The 18754-nt window shown below is 44.8% G+C and overlaps 2 protein-coding genes across 3 annotated transcripts in view; both read left to right on the top strand.

The window, feature by feature from the left end:
* LARS2 (leucyl-tRNA synthetase 2, mitochondrial) overlaps positions 1 to 18754 on the top strand; it is a 202558-nt gene that overhangs the window by 67029 nt on the left and 116775 nt on the right. For both annotated transcript variants that reach the window (XM_083188551.1, XM_083188552.1), the window contains one exon: positions 8880 to 8969. In XM_083188551.1, the coding sequence (XP_083044677.1) occupies positions 8880 to 8969 (90 nt within the window). The remainder of the gene's footprint in view (positions 1 to 8879; positions 8970 to 18754) is intronic.
* On the top strand, positions 12027 to 15528 carry LOC146080859 (uncharacterized). The gene is made up of 2 exons (XM_083188550.1): positions 12027 to 12940; positions 13403 to 15528. Exons 1-2 carry the CDS (start codon positions 12388 to 12390, stop codon positions 14011 to 14013), a joined length of 1164 nt encoding a protein of 387 aa, XP_083044676.1. The 5' UTR covers positions 12027 to 12387; the 3' UTR covers positions 14014 to 15528.

The raw sequence follows: 18754 nt of genomic DNA, 5'->3' as shown, positions 1-18754 counted from the left end.
GGAGAGGAAAATGACAGCCGATAAACTTGTACTAGGACTGAGTCCTAGCGTGGATTGGTCCCAGGGCTTACAGGCGGGTGTAATATGCAGCCTCCCAGTGGGTGGTAGCGGCGGCTGGCGTCCACTTCTTCCTGCCTGGATGCTGCAGTGGCGGCTCCATGCTACCGGATGGTCGCGGTGGGTAGGCACCGAAATTGAGGCCCCTGGGGGGGGGGGGAGGTGTGGAGCAGCGCTACAGTCTCCTGCCTCTCCCATCCAAGATGGTCGATGGGTGTGAGAGCCGCAAATGATATTGTTAATTATATCAGCCACTGCCCTTGTCATTTAGATGTATGCAGGTGTGGGGCTGACCTCTAACATCACGCCACGCAGTCGCACTAACTGGTTGCTGGGCAGTGCAGGAGCTAAGCACTGGTGCTCAGCGGAAATTTTTGCCCTAAATCCCGGGACCTTGCCAATCTTGATCCTTGGATTGGCATCCCTTTACAGGAAACACAATTGGCGATTTTGCAGCCCATCCGAACATTGATAGACGGTGTATGCCGCTGACAGTACGTCGGGTACTGAAAGGCAGGGGGCGTTTCATGGGCGTGCCTGCAAAAACGGTGGTCAGAAACACTGGGCAGGCCCCAATGAACACACGTGTACCACTGTGGGGTGGGCGCATTACTTCCACATTAATAGCAGCCACTGAGTGACTCCTGGTTGGTAAGTAAATGATATCTCCTCTGTGCGGCCACATGCAAATGGATGTGTATGCGTACACATCCGTTTGCATCCCTGCACGGGGATGCCTTCGGTTGGGGGTGCATTTGGTGGGGTTGCGTTAACCTGCTCGCTAGTCTAGCAAACAGCTCTGAATCGGGCCCAGTGAGACTGTTCTATAATGGCATTTCAGTAGGCATTTTCATAATAGAAGCAAGTGGTCCATGCTAAAACAAACAAATATGACAATTAAACGTGATGTAAAGCTGAGCAATGGAGCAATTGGTCTTGGGCCTGGCACTGAGCTGGACACACATACACTTATTTTACACTAAACCACCCAAATAAAATAGTGTGTGTATGTGTGTGTATATATATATATATATATATATATATATATATATATATATATATATATATATATATATATATATATATACCCAGGGCTATTTTTCAGCAGGCTCCAGCAGGAACTGAGGCCCTTATTCAAGTTCACTCTTTCTGACAAAATATTTCTTAGATAGACAAAACCATGTGCACTGCAGGTGAGGCAGGTGTAAAACCCCACCCAAATCTAATTATCTCTGCACAAGTAACACCTGCCTCACCTGCAGTGCACATGGTTTTGTCCATCTAAGAAATATTTTGTCAGAAAGAGTGAACTAGAATAAGGTCCTCAGTTCCTGCTGGAGCCTGCTGAAAAATAGCCCTGTATATACCGAAGATAGTCAGCAGAAGTCACTCTAAGATTTTTAAACTGCACGGCGGCAGTAATCAATAAAGAAGCAATAGACACAAGAGTAGTGCAAATCGACGTTTCGGGCAGGTAGCCCTTTATCAAGACATGTCTAAACACAAGATCTAAGTGTGTACCACCAACAGCCTTTCTGGTTGATCTAGCTAGGCTCATACTTACCTGTAACCACTTTTTATACAACGGCAAATATTACGTCCAGGTGTCGGGCACCGCCATGGGCTCAAATCTAGCCCCTGCCTACGCGGGACTCTACATGTGGGATTATGAAAACTTGCACATACTGGCAAAATACCATAAGCACATCAGGTACTACAAAAGGTTTATAGATGACATCTTCCTCATTTGGTCTGGTTCGATTGAAGCATTCCAGGATATGATGCTTGAACTCAACAACATCAATGGCCCTATCAGATTGACCCATGTCATTGAGTCTACATCAATAAACTTCCTGGACATCACCGTGACTCTTTCCAATGGCACCTTACAAACCAGTGTGTTTCGCAAATCAACAGATCGCAACACTTTGCTTTCTGTTGAAAGCCAACACCCTCCCACTCTGAAAGAGAATCTCCCCATATCTCAGTATATGAGGGTGATTAGGAACAACACCATGCCTTTGATAATGGAGAAACAACTGGTAGAAATGACGGACAGATTCATAGAAAGAGGTTATGCCAAAACCACATTGAAAAGGTGCCTACGCAAAGCCAGACACAATATTTCTGTAAAACAACAAGTTCCAACACAAACTGAGCATCCAAAAGCACCACCTAGGATGATCTATGTGAATAAATACGATCACACTTCAGCCAACATCCAAAAGAGCATTAAGAACCACTGGCCAATTGTAGCCTCAGATCATACATTGAAGCTTCAAAGATTTGGGCCCCCAATGATGGCCTATAAGAAAGGTCCAAACCTAAAAGAGCTGCTCATGCGACCAATGGCAACACCCACTTTGGAGCAAAACACCACTTGGCTACATTCTAGAAGACCGGGCTGCTTCCGATGTACAGGATGTACCACCTGTAACAGTCTGATCTCAGGGACAACATTTCCTCACCCACTCTCTGGCAAAGCAATCAAAATCAGACACCGACTCCATTGCCAGATGGATCACGTTGTATATTTATTAAACTGTCCATGCGGACTTGCATATGTCGGAATGACAGCCCGAAAATTCCGCGAACGCATGGATAATCACCGGAATTCAGTGAGAGCAGCTTTAGAGACAGGCAAAGCTGACCTTCCGATACCTCGTCACTTCTTACAAGCTGGCCACCAAGTATCCTCCCTTCGCTGCCGGTTGTTAGACTGGATACCACCACCTATTCGCGGAGGGGACCGTGGCCTGCTACTTAAGAAGAGAGAGAGCAGGTGGATTCACCAGCTTGGGACATTGGCCCCGAGGGGCCTTAATGAGAACAATCCTTACAACATCTTTTTGAAGTGACACCACCTTACCAAGGACTCCTCTTCTCTTTTTTGCCTTTTTTCTCCTTTTTGGGTCTTTTTCTCTATGGACATCATTCTTGAAATGTTTAGGTCTATAATTGTATTGCTTGCGGTCACCCTTCTGCGCATGTCAAATTGCCCCACAGTTATGGTGCACTGAAACTTGATACCAAGTGTTTAGGCCACCTCAGCTTCAGTGCTGGGGGATCCCACCACTATCTCATTTTTTCATCTTTTTAATATCCCATTTTTCAATACCCCATTTCCCTATTTTTCCTTAATTCTCCGACCCAGTAGTCTCTTTACCAGAGATAGTTCTTTCCACTGCAAAACTAGTCCCTTCTTTGTAGAGTATTGACCCTGATCCATTTTTTCAGCCAATTAATACCCAGCATTATCATACCCTTGTAGACATATGTATAAAAAAATCTGTTTGATTTTTCTTGTAGTAAATACATAAAAGGTATTTTTTTATTCTATATATATACCAAGAAAAAAAAAAATTCTAGCCCAAAGAAAAATTTTTTGGGACTAAGTGCTTACATTGGGGTGATGATGACCTTCCCCCAGTAATAATAAAAATCAATATAGAGAATAAAAAATAATAAAAAACTAAATGATTACCTTCCCCCTGTAATAAGAATAAAAAATGAATACATTTTTTTTTATATATACAAAAAAATCAAAATAAGTATTAAAAAGTGTATAATAATTAATTTTATTAAAAAATAACGTACTTTTCCAGTAAAAGTCTCACCTAATATGAGCCAGTTCATTGTCCACAAAAATTAGAATATTGATGATAGAATCCTCCTTTCCTTGGAGAGAATAAGTAAAACTTCGTTTTTTAATATTACTTTATATTTATACAATCACCTGGCTTTTATCAAACACCGTCCCCGGCTTTTTTGCTCTTATATACCAGTACACTGATTCAGTGTACTAATGCACCTTGTTAACACCTAAATCTACAGCGCATATCTAAGGCTTGTATACATAGTAAAACATCAGCCCCCGTGACACCTTTTAAGCACCCGGAACATCTAGCATATTGCCGCTGATCACTATCTCTCTGTACACACGCATGGCTCCAGTCACAGACAGGAAGCCGTGCGTTCCAACTGTGCGGGTCACCATACATAGACTTCCGGTCCCGAACTTCCGGGAAAGCCTGGAAGTATCGCTGTTAGCGTGTGGACGCCGCGTCCACGTGCACCATTGGTCATTAGAGTGAATAAATAGCCGGGCCCGGGCAGTAGCGTGTAGCAGCTGCTCCGGTTACCCAGGGCTTTCCCTTTGCTCCTCCGTTGATTTTGTTGTACCACAGGAATTATAGTAAGATAATCTTTCTTCCTTGCTTCATTTTTTGACTCTATGTTTTATTGCTTTTTTTCATGATAAATTTGACTGAGGTTATTTCACTATGTGTATTGTAGGCCTCTTGAGAAAGATCCCCCTGTGTGGGATCGAAACGTCGGGGCATGTTCTATATACACCTGTGAATTTATCCAACTTGACTTCGAGTGAAAAATAAATAAAAAACAAATCTTTGGATTTAACCAAATTTGTTTGGACTTATAACTAGGAGAGTGCCGGATATTCTACACCTACACAGGTGTGGACACACCCCGGATTATAATTGGATATTCGTTTACGCGCATCTCCTTTATCTGGCACCCCGCGATATCTCTACTCTAGTGCGAGTGCGGTCTACACATGAAACTATATATATATATATATATATATATGAAAAGCACTTACCCCCCTTGGTTGTAGAAGGATAGGAACCGTGTGCTGGTTCTACAACCAAGGCGGGGTAAGTGCTTTTCATGTTCTAAAACTTTATGTTCCTGGCACCGGGATTTTTTCTATTTAGAGTGCCATCCTGCAAACCAAAAGTCTATATATATATATATATATATATATATATATATATATATATATATATATATACTAGGTGATTCATCGCGCCCTCCGGGCGCTCTTCACACCATCGTGAGGGGCTACGCCTCATTAGAAGTAGAAATATATGTGAGTGTGAGATCTAGTGTAATTGAGATAGAGATCGCAGAGAGAGATAGAAAGGGATCGCAGAGAGAGAGAGGGGTCGCAGAGAGAGATAGAGAGGGGTCGCAGAGAGAGATAGAGAGGGCTCGCAGAGAGAGATAGAGAGGGCTCGCAGAGAGAGATAGAGAGGGATCGCAGAGAGAGATAGAGAGGTGTCGCAGAGAGAGAGAGAGAGGGGTCGCAGAGAGAGAGAGAGAGGGGTCGCAGAGAGAGATAGAGAGAGAGGGATCGCAGAGAGAGAAACAGGGATCAGAGAGAGAGAGAGGGATCGCAGAGAGAGAGAGAATCCCTTTCGTGGGCACCCCTCCCCCAACCCGAGACCCCCCCCTCCCGAAATTCGCGGGCACCCCTCCCCCCACCAGCGACACACACCCCAATTCACGGGCACCCCTCCTGCGACACACACACACCCCCCCAATTTGCGGGCACCCCTCCCCCCACCCGTGACCCCCCCTCCCGAAATTCGTGGGCACCCCTCCCCCCACCCACGACACACACCCCCAATTCGCGGGCAACCTTCCCCAAATTTGCGGGCACCCCTCCCCCCACCCGTGACACAAACACCCCCCCAATTCGTGGGCACTCCTCCCCCCACCTGCGACCCCCCTCCCAAAATTGGCGGGCAACCCTCCCCCCATCCGCGACCCACCCTCCCAAAATTCGTGGGCACCCCTCCCCCCACCCGCGACCCCCCCCTCACGAAAGTCGCGGGCACCCCTCCCCCCACCCGAAATTCGTGGGCACCCCTCCCCCCACCCGCGACCCCCCCCTCACGAAAGTCGCGGGCACCCCTCCCGAAAATCGCGGGCACTCTACCCGCGACCCCCCCTCCCAAAATTCGCGGGCACCCCTCCCCCCATGTGGGGGGTGCCATGCCACCTTCAGCAGGGGCTGTACGGTAAGTACAGAAGTACTCACTGTGGATGTCTGGCCAGGGAGGAAGGAGCTGGCAGGAGGAGAGAGTACAGATGAGCCACTGCAGCAAAGGCATCCTGGGTCACAGTCAGTGTGCTCGGGTGGAGGGGGTGGTGTTCTGCCGTGGGGCGGGGTTTAGGTGGTATTCGGCCAGACATGGGGAGTGGTGGGAGAGTAAGGGGCAGGAGCTTTGTGTAGGAAATAGGATGTGTAGAACTTGTAATGCAGGTTCTGCAGTGTGGATAACGGTGGATGGGCCTGTCAATCACCTGTGGAACCCCGCCCACCATTACCTACACTGCTTTTGAGTGACGGATCTGGCTAAATATATAAGAGATATATACACACACACACAGATGTGGAGGAACGGGAACTCCCAAACGCTGTGGTACATAAAAGTGCCCCGATGCCTTCCTGCATACAAGATAACAGAAGAGGCGGCACTCGGAGACGAAGATATGATGAAGCCCCAAATGGTGGTTTAATAAAACATGTGGCAACGTTTCGGGGCTGCGCCCCTTTATCAAGCCAAGTCGAACAACAAGTGGAAAACAATGTTTAAACAGTGTATAAATACCTTAACCAAATCGCGTGCAGCCTCCTCCTCCCCGTCGCTTCGTGCTGCACGCTGCAGCATACTTCCGCTCAATCCCTGGCCTCCTCTCACTAGGAGAATGACGTAGGCGGAAGTTTGACGTAGGCGGAACTATATAAAATCACACTATACACAAACGCGCCCCCCTAGGGAAAAGACGAGTGTTATACACACCACCACCCCCTTGACATCACCTCCCCCCACCCAGCCAGGGCTACAGTACACGCCCACGCTTCGCTCGCCACGCTTCGGGTTGGCGTTGATAGTGGAGGTGGCGTGGGGGTGCATTTAACATTGTAGGTGCTTATACAATTTAAAATCGCATCGCATGCGGGCATATGGCATGCGATGCGATGTCATACAACTTAATATCGTGGGCGCCGTGCTAGGAAACAAGTACCCACTTGTGTGCTTTGCAGTTTTATTTTACATGTGTAGCAAGGATTCCTGCTTATATAGCATTGCTCAAGTGACAGGCACCTGGAGTGTTCAGTCGATATATAGTGAGACCTATTTTCCTAGGCAGTGAATAGTTTCCGATGAAAGCTTTGTACCTAACCATTTTCCTATTTAGTACAGAAAATGTTTCCTTTTTGCCATTTCCTGATTTCTGCAGTGGAAAAAGCCATCAGGAAATGCATTCTGAGCAATGATTTTGCCTACAAAGCATGGTGCTCTAGAGCTTTAAAAGGTATTTTAGAGACCCTCAAGCCGATTAAGGTAATAAATGCAATAGAATCTAGATACTTAGGTTTTTTCCTCCTATAATCAGATTTTTTTTAACTCTTTAATTGCCAGCATTTGTAGGGGCTGATATAAAGTATGCACGTTGGGGGAGAATTCCTTGCAGGTTTCCATCCTCATGTAAAAACAGTGTATAATACAGGTGGCGCAGTGCTGCTTTTCTTTTTACTTATGAACAAACATGTGTAATGGTTTGAACTCCCTGTTAGTGCAGGCGTGTATTTACACAGTGGGTAGGAACACCACAAGATGTGTAAGATTCTAAATTATTATTGTTGTTTATTTGTATGGCACCACAAGGTTTTGCAGAGCCTAACAATACATTAATGAGCAAAAAACAATTATATATACTGTAATTTCAGTCCAAGACAATGTAGGACAAGTACATGGTAAATAAGGATAGTTGCATCAGGGGACAGGACACAGTTATTGGTGTGGCAGAGATACCACCAGCTGACCTTCTAAAAGGGAGGGGCAGGCATAGAGGCATGACACAAAAGGGGTAGATACAGGTGAATATCTGTGGTGCTCCTGGGCCTAATTCAGAGGTGTATGCATAATTCAGTCACATCTGCTTATGCTTACGCAGAAACTGCATGAACATATGCAAATGCCTCAGCCTTCTGGATCTGTACGGATTAGCCCATCTTCAGTTTTGCAATTCCCAGCAGCTGCATACAGATACTGTACACAGCATTGGTCGCAGGTGAGTCAGTTATTGAACATTGTAGCCTTATGGTCACACAGCACAGCCAAAGGAAGTAAGCTGCCGGAGCCATTGCAGCTCCATAAGGGATCAATTTTACAGTCATGACACGCCTGTGTTTAGGCCACCACTCCCTGTAACAGCCCCAAACAGTATCTGATCATCAGTCCTGTCAGCCTCTGTCATCCCAAGCCCAATGCCGCACGTGCGCAGTGCAGCTTAGACACACAGGGCCGCCTGATTATCACGGAACTCTGTAAAAATGGAGTTTGCGTCCAACTCTCAATAAGGATCCTTGTTTGGGAGCAATATACGTTCAGTTTCTGTTCCACTATGTAAAAGGTTCCTAATATCTTATTTTTTGTTCCTCTGCAAAAAACTAAATACAACTGGTTTGTGTAGTATAATTTTGAGGCGTGCATTAGTATTTCCACACCTAGTTGTCAAAAAGTGCTGTTGCAATCTATTTGGATGTTACGTAATGTATGTGCAGAGCAATGTATTTGTATTCTAGCTGTAAAGCATCCCTGTTGCCAACGCGCACAGAGTGAGTCCCATAAGAAGGAGTTGTGAAATCTCTTACAGCATTATTTCATATATCCCCTGCTTATGGGAAACCTGTCAGTGAGATGAAGTCTCATCATCGCCATCTGTCTCATTCCCTGGTCTCCACAGTTACATTCAAGGCGAGGAAAATCCCACTGAGTTCATTCTGCTCCTTCAAACTTTTTGTCACACGCTGAAATACCATATGACATCGATGTCCCTAAACACTGTCCTTCCAGCACAGCAAATATGAACTGTGTAGTTTTCCTTCAATGATCATAGGAATTGTATTCACTCTATACAGCTGCATATTTCTGCCTCAAATAATGGAAATATATAATGTGGATATTTAAGTACATTACATTTTTTTTTTTCCTTCTATTTTTCAGGAAATTACCACTTGCGCACCTGATTATTATAAATGGACCCAGTATTTGTTTGTAAAGATGTATGAATCTGGACTTGTTTACCAGAAAGAGGTAAGTACTGCACAATGTAACTCGCTCCCCATGTGTGTGCCACTCATAGGCATATATTCAATTCATGTCAAAACTGCCGTCTTGGCAATAAGACGGCAGTTTTCGACATGAATAGGTCGGAAGGGATTCTGACCTATTCAATGCTAGCTTTTTTTTCGGTAGGTCAAAATGTTCCGACCTGCCGGAAACCAGGTCGATTGGCAGAATAGCCGCTAATCCACCTGGTTTTGACGGAAACACAGCCAATGCTGAAAGGTTTTGGCCAAGTTTCCGGCAATCTCAATCCGACATGAAAAGATGTCGGATTGAGGCAGGGAGGGCAGTACCTGGTGAGCAGCAGCAGCTTCCACGGTGCCTTCCTCCTTTTCACTGCCTCCCACATCCTCCTGCCGCCTCCCGTACCCTCTCACCACCTACCGCACCCACCCGCCTCACTCACCTGTCCCGCCACCGGGCCGGGTGAGAGCAACTCACCTGGCCTCGTCCCGGCTCCTGGGCGATCCTCCCACTGCTGCCCTCACCCAGTCCCCGCGCCAGCCGGGTGAGCATCAATCAGTGGTCAAATCCGCTAGGTCGAAAGGAGGTCCATGCTGCTAAATGTAGCATGCCCCCCCTCCGAAACTATATTGACTGCTGCCGGGTTGGCCCGTTTGTACACCCCATTAGTCTCACACAGATATATAGGTGTCGCATATCAAATTAATGGGCACAGTCTCCTCCTGTGTACCCATCTCATCGCTCTGTATCTAAATGGCTATAGGACCTGACTGTACAGTTAGGCCAGACACCTTGCACTGCATGGTGAATTGAAGCTATATGTATGAGAACACCTCTGTAGGTAAGGGCATAGGGTGAGATTTAATAGGATGAGAGATTCAGAAAGTGAGAGATTTGGTAAGAAATCTCCAGGTTTTTTAAAGCGGCAATCATTTACACCTAGTTTTACAACTGGTTTTGCAGTGTAAATGATTGCCGCTTTAAAAAAACTGGAGATTTCTTACCAAATCTCTCACTTTCTGAATCTCTCATCCTATTAAATCTCACCCATAGCCTTATTTGTCTATCTAGATCAGGGCTGGACAATAAGCGGCCCTCCAGCCGTTGATGAACTGCACATCCCAGCATGCCTTTCATCAGTTTAAGCTTGACCAAATAGCAAAACTAAGGCAAAACATGCTGGGATGTATAGTTCATCAACAGCTGGAGGGCCGGTTATTGCCCAGCCCTGATCTAGATGGTAGATTATGAGGGTAAATATACACAGTTAGGTCCATATATATTGGGAAATTAACACAATTCTCATATTCTTCTTGTTCCTGGAGCATTTTCTCTTACAGTTTTGTCTTAACATCAAATGAAATGCATGCTCAATTGGATTCAGGTCAGGTGATTGACTTGGCCATTGTATTTGCCTTAAAACACTCTTCAGTTGCTTTTGCAGTATGCTTCGGGTCATTGTCTATCTGCACTGTGAAACGCCATCCAATGAGTTCTGAAGCATTTGACTGAATATGAGCAGATGATATTGCCTAAAATACATCTGAATTCATCCTGCTGCTTTTGTCAGCAGTCACATTATCAATAAATACAAGGGAACCAGTTTCATTGGCAGCCATACATGCCCACACCATAACACTACGACCACCATGCTTCACTGATGAGGTGGCATGTTTTAGATCATGAGTAGTTCCTTTCCTTCTCTATATTCTTCTCTTCCCATCACTCTGGTACAATTTGATCTTTGTCTCATCTGTCCATAGGATGTTGTTCCAGAACTGTAAAGGCTTTTTTATATGTTGTTTGGCAAACTCTAATTTAGTCTTTCTGTTTTTGAAGCTGACCAATGGTTTACATCTTTTGGTGTTGATCTGGCCAACTGTTGTGAAGGTGTTTTTCTTCACCAGGGAAGTAATTCTGTCATCCACCACAGGTGTTTTCTGTGGTCTTCCGGGTCTTTTGGTGTTGCTGAGCTCTCTGGGGTGTTCTTTCTTTTTTATTAATGTTCCAAACAGTTGTTTTGTCCACACATAATGTTCTTGCTATCTTGTTGATGGGGTTGTTTTGATTTTTCACCTAATGATGACTTGCTTCACTGATAGTGACATCTTTTTGGATCTCATATTGAGAGTAGACAGCAACTGATCCAAATGCAAATGTCACACCTGGAATCAACTCCAGACCTTTTACCTGCTTAATTGATGATGTAATAACGAGGGAATAGCCCACACCTGTCCATGAAATAGCTTTTGAGTCGATTGTTCCATTACTTTTGGTCCCTTAAAAAGTAGGAGGCACATATACAAACCGTTATGATTCCTAAACCGTTCACCCTATTTGGATGTAAGTATCCTCAAATTAAAGCTGAAAGTCTGCAGTTAAAGCACATCTTGTTTGGTTCATTTGAAATCCATTGTGGTGGCGTATAGAGCCCAAAATATGAGAATTGTGTCGATGACCCAATATTTATGGACCTGACTGTGTGTGTGTATATATAGTGTGTGTATATATATATATATATACTGTACTAGTAAGCTCGCTCTAAGCTAATGCTTCAAAAGTTAGTATATGTAGTTTCACTTGCTGCCAACAGATGGCAATGTCAGCCCGCTCAAAGCAAATGCTTCCAAAGCTAGTAGTGCATGGACGATAGTATAAATTAAAGAAATAATATAAATCTGCTTTCCTTTATCATTTTTAATTCCAACTTAATTATTTAGAGCCATGTATTATGAAGCTACTGTAGCCAATAATCTTTGAATCGAGCAAATTACTGTAGGAATAAGCAGGACCCAGGTAACCTTACAGGTGTGAATAAGAGCATACTGGAAATGGGAGTGAGTAAGGATAGATAGGATAGAAATGTGTAATAAAAAATGCAAATAAGAGTCCAAATAGACTTACAGGTCAGGATTGTGATGGTAAGGTCCAAGGACTCAAAAGTTTGATGGGATTCAGAAAGGACAGAGAAGTATGCCTGACATGAGTGACTGGAATGGACTTTGGCAGTAAAGAGTGATGGGAGTAGTTGAGAAGGATGATAGGAATGAATAAGGATTACAGTGTGTGAATGCCAAAAACGGAGGAATTTCTACAGCAAATTGTCTAATACCCCTTTCAGACAGAAAAAAAGACCCGGTAATTTCCCTGCTCTTGCCGTGTCGACACGGGTTTTTCTTCTGTCTGAAAGGGTCAACACGGGTCTAAAGTTCCGGGACTTCGACCCAGGTATTTACCTGGGTTTTTCCCGTGTCAGACACGTGTTTGCGGCTGTGTGAAAGGGTCCGACCCGTGTTTTTCTCCCGACTATTGAAAAATCATGCTGATTGGCTGTGCAGCATGGCGCTGCGTGATTGGCTGATCTTTACAGGTTCCCTGATTGGCTGAGCGCACGTGGCAGAGGCGTGCAGCGCAGCAGTAAATGGCCATGGCACACTGGAAAGATGAGGAGATCCGTGAGCTGCTCAGTGTCAGAGGGGAGGAAGAAATCCGAAAACAGATTACTGGCACAGTGAAGGACGCTGTAGTCTACACCAATATTGCCAAGGTCCTCACTTCAAGGGGCATTGTGCGTACCCAGCAGCAGGTGGTCAACAAACTAAAAGCTCTGCGCAGGTACTACAACAAAGTTTGTGACAACAACAGGAGGAAAAGTGGTGCTGGGAGGATGGAATGGGTTTACTTCGACCAATGTAACGAGGTCTTTGGCAATTCTGCCCTGGTGAACCCTGTTGCCATATCATCATCCAGTGCAGCTTCATCACGGAGCATAACTCCAGAATGCAGCCCATCTTGCCCACCTATAATGGAGTTGGAAGACACCATAGACAACAGCATCCCTGATCCTATTGCTGCCATGGAGGACACAATTGATCCATTAGAGGCTGAGGTTGAGGACAGTGGAGCCAGCACCATTACTCCATCTGGGACACCCACTCCTGCACAGACTGAGACCCCAACGTTGCGTCGCAACAGTAAGTTTTTCAAGTATTGTTTGTGTATCTATTTTAATAGATGTACAGGGGGCTATACGTATCAGCAGGCCTTTAATGCCCCACATGCTGGTACCTGTGGTTCTCCCAAGTATCAGCATGTGTTGCAGGCTTGCTGGGACCTGTAGTCCCACTGTAACACAGGTAACAACCCCACACCCACTACTACAGCACACGTGTGGTGTGCCCTGGAGAGGGGTATTGTGGGAACCAGTAGTAGTCTGTCTCTCTCTCTCTCTCTCTCTCTCTCTCTCTCTCTCTCTCTCTCTCTCTCTCTCTCTCTCTCTCTCTCTCTCTCTCTCTCTCTCTCTCTCTCTCTCTCTCTCTCTCTCTATATATATATATATATATATATATATATATATATATATATATATATATATATATCTATATATACACTGGCATGCCGCTATTGGATTGTAATGATTTTTCCTTTATTTTTAGTATTTGATGTACCTGCAAGGAAGAAAAAAACGTCAAAGATGGAGCTTGCTACGCGCTCAATGTCAAGAATCCTGGTAGATCATCTCCGAGAGTCCGATCTTGAATTTCAAACTCAAGAGGATGCCCGACTGCAGCGCTTCTTTGACAACGAGAGACAGTTGCAAGATTCCTTTCTCACACAGTTGGTGGGTCTGCACGAACGCATAGCGCGTGAAAATCGAGATGCACAGATGACCTTCCTTACCAATATGGTGTCTACATTACAGAATCCGCACCCTTACAAGCTGTGTAGTCCGTACGCTGAGGGTGATTATTGTAATCCTCCACACAGAGGCCATACATTTATGCCTTCAAATTCAAGCCAAACTACTGTGCAGGGCCAAGGGCGTAGTTATACTGAAAACATGGGCAATAATTTTTCACATGCCACACAGCCAAGTAGGCCACATGCCAATACCAGTCCACAGGAGACAGTGCATGATACTGTCAATGGCACAGGATATAGTAGGCAATATGGCAATGTGAAAAATTATGCTGATGATTCAGTGAATGCCAGTAATCATAACACTCCTGTTAGCACTGTAATCAGCACTGCCTACAGGCATTTGTAGTAATGTTGCTATATGGTTGTTCTTTTTCTCTTTTTTCTGGGCTCGTTCAATTTTTCTTGCTTAAAAAGTGGCACTTACAAGGCCCGTTAAATGCTGTGTTCCATTTTGATGTACACAGTACAGTATTATGGTTCTTTAGTTTATGAGCCTCAAAAAAGCTCATTTGGTTCTTCAGTTTGGAGCTGAATCAAAGTTCTCAAACTTTTTTTTTATTTAAATGTGTACAAATAGAGTATACTCTAGATATGTGGCTGAACATAATCTATAATGTGTACACAGTATGCCTTCTTCTTTATCTTTAAGGCAATAAAAAAATTCCCTGTTTGGGGCTTATATTTATATATTTATATTGTTTTTGGGGTGTACTAAGGGCTATTTCACACACTCCGACTCCTGTCGGATGGCGAAACCCCGCACGGCCAGGAAGCCGTGCCGCACACCGGAGTTAATAATGGGCACAGATGTGACCATTCACCCAGGCCGCCTGGTTTCAGCCGGATCCCATCATTGTAAACTGCTGTGTGCGGCACAGATTCCTGGCCGTGCGGGTTTTCACTGGCCGGCAGGAGCCAGAGTGTTTCGAATTGCCCTACAGCACAGGTCTTCAACCTGTGGCCCTCCAGATGTTGTGAAACTACATGTCCCACCATACATTGCCACATTTTTTCCTATAGTAGGATGGCAAAAAACTCAGGGCATGCGGGGACATGTAGTTCCACAACATCTGAAGGGCCACAGGTGGAAGACCTGTGCCTTACAGGTACCAAAAATTGCAAATACAAGTGTTTATCTATATATACAGTGCCGGATGAAAATGTGTGGCTGCTGGACAGTCAAACTGGTGTGTGTCTCCCCTATACAATACCGGCTTGGATGGCAGCACAACCTATTCACCCACCACTGATAGAAGACCTATGCTAAATACTTATTCTACCTCGTGTTGCAATAGTTCAATGTTGTTTCAGTGTTGAAAGGGTATTTATGACCACTAAAGATATATTTGAAAACATTTTATATTTAAAAGTGAACTAACAAGCATAAAACATATTTTGTGAAAAATAAAACAAGTTCTTTCAAACATCCAACCAATGTGTCCTTCTATCTACTGTGTCATACTCTGTAAGTTAATAGTGAGGGTGTTACGGATAACCTCAGCAGTGGAACAACTTGTCTCACCCTCGTACCCTGCTGATTCGACAGGGGTATCAGCCAGGTCATAGTCCTCCACATTCCACTCAGGTAAAAAGTTCTCTTTCTGTAGCTCACACACATTGTGCAGAATGCAGCAAGCTGCCACCACATCTGGAACCAGGGTAATGGCAATGTCATTCCTCTTCAGTAGACACCGCCATCGCCCCTTTAGTCTTCCAAAGGCGTTTTCCACCACCATTCGAGCCGAGCTCAGAGTGTGGGTGTAGTGGACTTGGTCAGGAGACAGTGGGGTATGTTGCGTGAAGCCCTTCATAAGCCAACGCCTCAAAGGGTATGCCGCATCTCCAATAATATGGACTGGGATCTCCACTCCGGATACAAACTTTGACCACTGTAACGGTATAAAAAAAAAAATTAGAATTGTATAGGTGGCAAGTGTAGTGGTTAAAGAGCACATTTTTAAAAATAGACAAAGTTACCTCTCTAGGGAACAACCAGCCACCTCTCTTCTCCTCTGCGATCTGGAACAAGTCCGAATTGGCAAGTACCCGTGAGTCATGAGCACGACCAGGCCAGCCAATGTAGACATCTGTGAAACTGAACAGAAAATGTATTTGTGTTTAACAATATACAGTGCAGCCCAATCATATCACTAATGTAAATACTGCATACTGTACTACTTACCAATACTTATGGTCCACCACAGCCTGCAATATGATGGAGTGCCAACCTTTACGGTTATGGTAATCTGCTGGGTTATCTGGGGGTGCAATAATGGGTATGTGTGTCCCATCGATGGCTCCAGCACACTGCGGATAGCCTCTTCGCAGAAAACCTGTTATGGTCTCATCCAGTCGGTCGCCTTGTGGTAAGCAGATGAAACGCTTGTAAAGGCTCTCCAACAATGCCTGTGTCACTTCCCGCACTAGAACACACACCGTAGAAATGCCCACACCAAACAGACATGAGATGGTACGGTATTCCCCTGGTGTTGCGTACCACCACAACACAATCCCCAGTCTCCTGCATGGCTCAATGGTTTTCCGATAATTGGTGCATCCCCTTGTAAGTGCCGGGGTGACCAGTTCCAGCAGGTAGTAGAAGGTGGCTCGTGACATCCGGAAATGTGCCAGCCACTGCTCAGGTGCAAAAGCTTCCACAGTCTCCCAGAAAGCTTCTCCATGCCTGCGGTCTCTGGCCCACAACGACCGGTTTGAGGCACTTGTAGACTTCAGGATAGAGGTAACACTGGACAAAATCAGGGCTCTCCTCCGGTGCAAATACCTGCGTCGAGTGGAAGCCCTCTCCACCAAAAATTGTGCCTTCCTCCTCCTGGCATAACACTGTGCCAGGTAGCACAGTGTAAGCATCTGCATAATGCTCTGATTTGCTGTAAGCAGCAAAACACACAGAGCACTCATGACCTCCAGGTTCTGCAACTTGTCAGCCATGTTTAATGCAATGCAGTGACCAGACACCTCCCACTTTTCATGATCTCATCTCTGTGTGCCTTTAAAACTGTCCTTTTCTTATGACACACAGAGTTTTGCAGGAAAAATCCGGCTTCTGTGTGAAAGGGGTCGACACGGGAAATACCCGGGTTTTTGCTCCTGTGTGAAAGGGGGTCAGCCCCTTGCTGCCTAGTTGTACACGGGTTTTTGTATCCGGGAAATACCTGGGTTTTTGGGATTTTTCTGTCTGAAAGGGGTATAAGAGAGAAAGGAGATAGAAAGGCAGTTGTGACATGTGCATGTGTACTGAGAGATGTGTATTGGAAGTGAATGAAGAGATAAAATATTGAAACAATAGTATGTAGCAGAAAATGGCAGAACAGGCTGTCATAATAGAGGAAAACAAAAAAGGAGAAGCAGTAATGGAGGAGAAGAAAAAGGAGCAAAAGTTGATGGGAGAAGTGGACAGGGAGGAGGAAAATTAAGTACTGTATGTATAAGCAAAAGCTAACTGACTCAGCGTCAGAAGAGCGACGGTAGTAAATAACAGCACAGGAGAATGTGAAGAACGGATAGAGTAGTGATGGTGAATGAGGGCAGTGAAGAATGTCAAAAGTAAACCATGGTGAAAAAAGTTACTGAGGCAGTTATACGAGTGTTATTACTGATGTAAGAAGAGTAGTAACGGCCAGGGCAAATGGGCAGTTAAAACTGCGGGTGGTGGCTAGGAACGAAAATTATGATGACTGTTGAATAATAGAAAAAAACAGACATTTGAGAGAATGAGAAATGGATTTTGACATTAGACAATCTACAAGTAGTAAACAAGATCAGGGAATAAAGACTGTAGTTTGGGTACTTGTTTCCTAGCACGGAGCCCACGATATTCAGTCGTATGGCATCGTATGCATTGTATCGCTTTGCATGCCATATGCCCGCATGCGATGTGATGCGATTTTAAATTGAATAAGCACCCTAATGGTTTTTTTTTAAATGGTAAATGGCCCCCCTATATAATTTTTAATTGTATAAGCACCCTAATGGTTGCTTACAATGTTAAATGCACCCGCATGCCACCCCCACTATCAATGCCAACCCGAAGCGTGGAGATCGCAGAGAGCCCGCGATGGGCGGCGGTACGCGTCCTCCGACCCTTTCATACCCCACTATCCAAGCCTGAAGCGTGGCGAGCGCACGCATATTACTTTACATGTATTCCGTGTATGTATTGCGCTCGACACGATTCGGGCGCGGTGGCTCGCTGCGCTCGCCACACTATCTGAGATCAACTCCACGCCGACGTGGATAGTGGGGGTATTAAAAGGTCGGAGGACACGTACCGCCGCCCCTTGTGGGCTCGCTGCACTCGCCACGCTTCGGGTTGGCGTTGATAGTGGGGGTGGTGTGGGGGTGCTTTTAACATTGAAAACACCCATTAGGGTGCTTATACAATTTTAAATTGTATATGGCATACGATGGCATACAATGCGATAGTATACGATTTCAAATTGTATAACCGGCTGGCATCGCGTAATATCGTAGCGCAATCGTATGGCTTATGGTATGCGATGGGCGCCGTGCTAGGAAACAAGTACCGTAGTTTGTAAAGAGACTGTTGGTGGGAATGGACAACAACAGATCTACAGTATTTCTATAATTGTTTTACAAACTCTATTTTGCATTTTGTACTTCATCTACATTTTGTGATGAGCAATCACATTACCATTATTTATTTTGCATTTTGCTTGTAAAAGAAGTATGGAATTCCCCACAGATGCATAAAAATATAAATAAATCATGCAACACGCTCTTCACTGGTTTGATAAACACAAAGATATTAAAATGAGTATGGATTCAACAGAATTAATGCCAAAGGTCCACTGATCACAGCAATGATTATTAGCAGCTGGTTTGCAACCAGAGGACTCAGAAGAGAGTTTTATCACCTTTTTTGCACATCTTTGGGCTTTCTATAGTGTGTCAACAGTGTTATAGTGTTTCCTTGAACAAATTGTGTATTTCAAGGAATATAACTGGCCAGCTCGGAACACTTAGATGAATCATAGCAATTCGCATTCTGTTGCTGGCGTTCTGATTGAATGAGCCCAGGAGAACATTTGTTCTCGCTATTATTGTAT

This window comes from Crinia signifera, chromosome 5, assembly GCF_055691185.1.
Source record: "Crinia signifera chromosome 5, ASM5569118v1, whole genome shotgun sequence".
Lineage (NCBI taxonomy): Eukaryota > Metazoa > Chordata > Amphibia > Anura > Myobatrachidae > Crinia > Crinia signifera.
Note: the sequence above shows the minus strand (reverse complement) of the source record. Positions and strands in the feature narration are given on the sequence as shown.